The 5,383-nt window shown below is 44.1% G+C and overlaps 1 protein-coding gene across 1 annotated transcript in view; it reads left to right on the forward strand.

Moving 5' to 3' along the window:
- Positions 1-357: 357 nt before the first annotated feature.
- Positions 358-5,383, forward strand: part of LOC101848917 (protein Smaug homolog 1) — a gene marked incomplete at its 3' end in the record, with an annotated part of 15,192 nt that continues 10,166 nt past the window's right edge. Inside the window, 2 exon segments of the mRNA XM_005107462.3 lie at positions 358-552; positions 4,594-4,835. Of these exon segments, the coding sequence (XP_005107519.2) occupies positions 4,631-4,835 (205 nt within the window).

Consider the following 5,383-nt stretch of genomic DNA (forward strand, 5'->3'; position numbering starts at 1 on the left):
ACACACACACATGCGCGTTCGCACACACTCATACACCCACACAAACATACAAGTCATGCATACACATACACGTGCACACACACACACATATATGCCTAGATCTACACATACAAACACACACACACAGTAGTAACTTTTTTTTTAAGAAGAAAAAAGCCTTAGCCTAAATCCCTATTTAGCAGTAAAAATGAGAAAATGTTCTAACATAACTTGTCGCATGATTCACAATGTTATTCTCATACATCTGCACTCAACCAACCGAGTAGAGATAATAAATATCTTAATGTGCAAACTGGGTTACCATACACAGGGCCGTGACCTCATGTCGCTCCTCTGTGCGCCAGTGCGCTGCTCTGTCCGCCATGAAGACGACGTCATTTCATTAGCATAGACCTCTCAGTAGCAGAATAACATGTGGTGGATGAAATAGGCCCAGGGAGAACAGGACATCGTAGTGCTTCGTCGGTGTACGTATCCTTGGATTTTCTTTTCACACAAGTGTTCCAGTTTCATTGTTTTTTGCTTGGGGTTACCCCAAACAGAGGTTACTGAGTAAGTATTTGATTGTCAATGTTGGTTCTGGAGCTGAAGTCTGTAGACTTGTTTAGAACTGTTGTAGATCTACGGACAAGCAGAAGAGTAGGCTAGCCTAGAGAGGGGTAGATCTATACCGAGCCAGTCGTATAGTAGATTGTTGTAGGCCAAGCCAAGGCCTAACCTAATAGATCTGCACTGTTTTTAGGTGCACAGTAGAGCTGATGTTGGCCCCCTGATGTTCGTCGTCAGAACATCGGACGAGGTAGAATCTAGATAGATTCTAGATCTAGATCTAGATCTATGTGTGTAGATATCTCTAACTTTGACTTGTTAGCCACCATGAATCTAGAATCTAGATCTAGCCTTCTATTCCTGCACCTGCACACCAAAACGTTTGTTGTCATTAGTTATGATTCTAGACTAGAAATCTAGATCTACATCTAGAGTCTAGATCTAGATCTAGATCTAGATCTAATCTAGATTATATCTAGATCTATATCTCTAGATTGGGATCTCAGATCTAATCTAGATATCTAGATCTAGATCTAGATTAGATCTGAGATTAATGCTGAAAGAGGACAACTTCTACAGACAACAGGCCCAGTTTCAGTTGTAAACACACTAGGCTTGGGTCTACTGTCTTTGCAATGCGTTCGCAAGACCCAGTTAATCTGAGAAACTGGGAAGATAATTCAGCGCTTTTTCGGTAGTTCCCACCCCGCAATTGTTATTCGCGAGTTTTGGACCCAAAAGTAGGGGGGTTTCAGGGGGTGACTTAATAGGAATAGGCCACCTCTATTCTCACCCGGGGTGAGAATAGTGCAGGCGAGTCTTTTGGCTATTCTCACCCGGTGCACGTTCACCGTTATAGCCTAGATCTAGATCTAGATATAGGCCAACAAATTTTGCGTTCACCCTAAACCACAGAATTCTACACTGTGATAACACAAAAATTGTAGAATTCTGTGCTGTGAACAAACGTTCCATTACAACTGTACTTGTAGCCTACTAAAAGCGTACAATTTTGTCTGTGGGCAGTGGAGAGAGAGAGTGAGAGAGAGAAAGAGAGAGAACAAAACAAAATGGCGACCCGCGTAGTTCGGCTCGATTCGAAAAGTTAAACAGCCGTAGCATCTGTGTAGACAACCAAATTAATTTACTTTTGTGTTTTAACATCATTTTTTAACTTTGTTTTGGTCAATTTGATCGTCCACACCGATAGACAGTATTCAGAAAGAGACAGAGAGAGAGAGAAGAGGGGAGGAGTAGATCTTGCGAGAACTTCCGGGCGGGTGAGAATAGCCCCACTTTCATAGGAATAAGGTGGGGGGGTTTCAGGGGCGCATGCCCCCCCTGATTTTACCATAAATAATTTGATGTTTTGCAGTTGTTAGGTTTGTTTTGCAGTTGTTACGTTTGATGATCTTAGCTCGCCGCGCATTAAACATAGATCTAGAATATAGATCTAGATCTAGATCTTGATATAGATCTAGATCTAGATCTAGATCTAGTCTAGGCTCAAATAAAGGGGGTGGGAACTACAGAAAAAGCACCGATAATTCAATTAGACATATCTAGGCTATCTGTTGACTCTGTGTAGTGTGTTTTGTGTGATGGCTCTGTCATAGACTAGATCTAGGTCGGTAATATTGAAGAATTCCGGACCAGCGGACTGACTTAGCCGAGGAATTCATAATTTTCCCGTTTTTAAAATATATCTCTCAGTGGAGAATCTCGGACTTGTAGATCTATTCATTAAAATTTTGTCAGGGGGGAGACCACCTGCCCCACCAACCCCACTTTCTTGCGCAATAATGTACGAGTGGTCCGGTATTCTCCAATCTTCCCGACTAGATTCTAGGTCTATCTAGATCTAGATCTAGATCATCTAGTTCTAGATCTAGAAATCTAGATCTATAAAAATCTAGATCTAGATTGGGATCTACAGTCGAACCTGCCTTAACGGCTCAACGGAAACCTGTATATAAAAAGAAACCTGTATTAACGGAATCTCCCCGCTCCCCCTTAGATTTCTAGATCTAGATCTAGATCTAGATCAGTACCAGATGCGCCTTTCTGTAGTTCTGGTTGTGACTGATGGTTACCTTGGCGCGCCGCGCTTCTGGTGCTGTCACCTCAGACCAGAAATTCCTCCTCCTTCCGTCACTGGAGCTTTCATTGAGTACTGTATGGCTGAGTGTCCACCTATGGTGAATCGCATTCTGAAGAAATGCCGACCCTGGAGTGTTTGTGCAAGGTCATAACATGTCGAAAGGGCAGATGGAAAACTGAGGATGAGAAGCAACATGTATGACCATAGAGTCTAGATCTATGTGACGCTGGAGAACAGCCATCGATCTATTGACTGGCATGCTGCTGGAGAATAGCCACTTGCAAAATGGAAACCTTACACGGAAACGGAAAAAAAGATCCACTCCCTTCCAAGGGTTTTACCTAAGACGGAAAATGCTTTGCCTGCTCAGCCCTGATTTAAAACAAAACTCGTGAGTTTGGTTCCGCCGGCTCTAAACTTTTTTAACACCATGGCCATGCTGCTGGGCGAGGAAGGGGAGTAGAGGTGCAATTTAGGGGTAGATGTTACCCTATCGTATCAGGGTAGTGTGGGTGTGAAATCTCGCGACTGCCTGTGAGAGTGCTTGAGCAGCGAGCCACTATGGAAACTTTCGTGGTTAGCCAGAAGCCAGGGGAGTGAAATTAGATTGACCAATGCCCGCGGCCCCGATCGTACGGCCAGCCGAGAAAAGAGTTCCTCGAATCGTTGTTAAATGATGGCATTGAGGGGTGGCATTAGCATTGGTTGACTGTGCTTGTTACACTGATGGGTGGGGCTAAGGGTGGAAGGAAAGGAAGATGTTCAAACGTTTTTGTTTTTAACTAGTTAAACAGTGGTCCTATGAAAGGCAAGCATGCACTGGTGGTAATTGGATAAACGAAGTGGCTATTCGGACTCGAGTCCGAACAGCCGCTGGAGGCTATTCGGACTGAAGTGCCTGTGCCCATGCGCAATCACCGACCGTAAGCGAGGTCTATACTCGAGTCCGAATAAAATCTAGTCTCCCTTTGCTATTTGGACTTTAAACTGTGTTTCACGACTACAAAGGGATCAAAACATAAAATTCAAAATCACTCCATAACCCTCCCCCTCCCCTTTCTCTCTCTCTCTCCTTTCTCTCTCTCTCTCTCTTTCTCTTACTTTTTCTCTCTCCATCTTACTTCCCCAGGCCCGCCCCACCACCTTCATCCCTTTTTTTAGCATAGAGATCTATATTCCCTCCCATACCGCTGCCCACTGCCCGGCCAGGCCCTACTATTAGAATCTGTCCTTTGTAAAGAAAAGACCACAGTTCGCACTGTTGTAAGTTCCTTGGCCAGATCGTAGAAACCGAGGACGGCCAAGGTCGAATCGCTTGTCTGCTTCACACCCGGTACACCTATTGATTGCGCACGCACGTTGAAGTTTGAGTCCGAATAGCCACGGAAGGCTATTCAGACTCCAGAGTCCGATAGCCTCTTGCGGCTGTTTGGACTCGTCCGAATAGCCGCAGCCTTGGATAAAAGTGAGACTGACACATGTCATTGTCAGGCAGGATCGCAATTGAGAGGTGTGAAGTTTTGACCACTGCTTGCCGATCGGACAAGCCCAAGCGATCCTTGATTCCAACGGCTGGGCCTTTTAATCCCCCCCCCCTTCCATCTCCCCCTAAATTCCTCTGTCTAAGACGGAATTTTTATCAGACTCCCTTGCTATTCCGTCTTACACAGGTTCGACTGTAGATTATCTAGATCTAGGCATATTTGTCATTGATGTCTGGACTGTGTAGAATCTAGACAACTGAATATATTAAAATTTTACATTTTTATCTTTAAGTTTTAACTTTTTGACTTTGTTGGCCATGGGCCATACCATGGGAGCCTAGATAGATCTAGATGTCTGAATGTACAGGCTAGGTAGATCTAGATCTGTAATCTAGGCCCCGTTGTTCTGAAATCTATGTTACTATAAATATAGATCTAGGCTTTTTATTGCCTTTTCAGTGTGTGGCGCTTTTCACACGGGACTGACTGAGTGAAGATGAAGTCAAACAACTATCGAGAGCAAGTGGCTCTTGTGATCAGTTGGTTCAAAGACTGGAGTGAGTGTGAACAAACAGTTGCCTTGTATTCTTTGTTGAAGAAGAGTTCACCTATCCAGGCTAAATTCTTGGACCAAGTACTTCAGCAGTCGTTAGCAGATTGCACTGATGTGAAGCAGTGGGAGGCAAAGGCAAATGATGAAGGTAAGTCAAACCATTTTGCACCTTGTGATCATATGAAATCATAGTAGATCTAGATCTAAACCCCTCTTAGGAGGACTTTCATAACGAGTGAACACTATGAGACAGAGTAGAATAGAGGGTTAGGGTTTGGGGAAGGGTTATGGTTTGGTCTGTTTTTATTTTTGTCTGTTTGGGTGGTCGCTCCTTACGGAAGTCCTTCCCCCCTTTTCATGATCCTATAGGCAGTGTCTATTGGAGGGTTTGTTTGGTTTGTTTCTGGCGGCTTCAGTGCACACTATAAATAGAGGCTGCGTCTATTGGAACACTTGTCCGCTTGCTCTCGTCATATTCGGACACGTGTGTTCTTCTACTCTAGCATAAATGCGAGTACCATACATTGTGATTGTGCGTCTTTTTCTCTTTGAGAATGACGGGCTATTCTAGTTCTCTTTCTTTTTGGACCAATGCATAGCAGTTTTCATAAAATTGCTGTGACCAGGAAATGCAGTCAGCGTTGGAGGGTGCTGAAAACCAATCTCTACTAGAATTGACCCTGAGGGGAGGTGGGG

Source organism: Aplysia californica, unplaced genomic scaffold, assembly GCF_000002075.1.
Source record: "Aplysia californica isolate F4 #8 unplaced genomic scaffold, AplCal3.0 scaffold00605, whole genome shotgun sequence".
Classification (NCBI taxonomy): Eukaryota; Metazoa; Mollusca; class Gastropoda; order Aplysiida; family Aplysiidae; genus Aplysia; species Aplysia californica.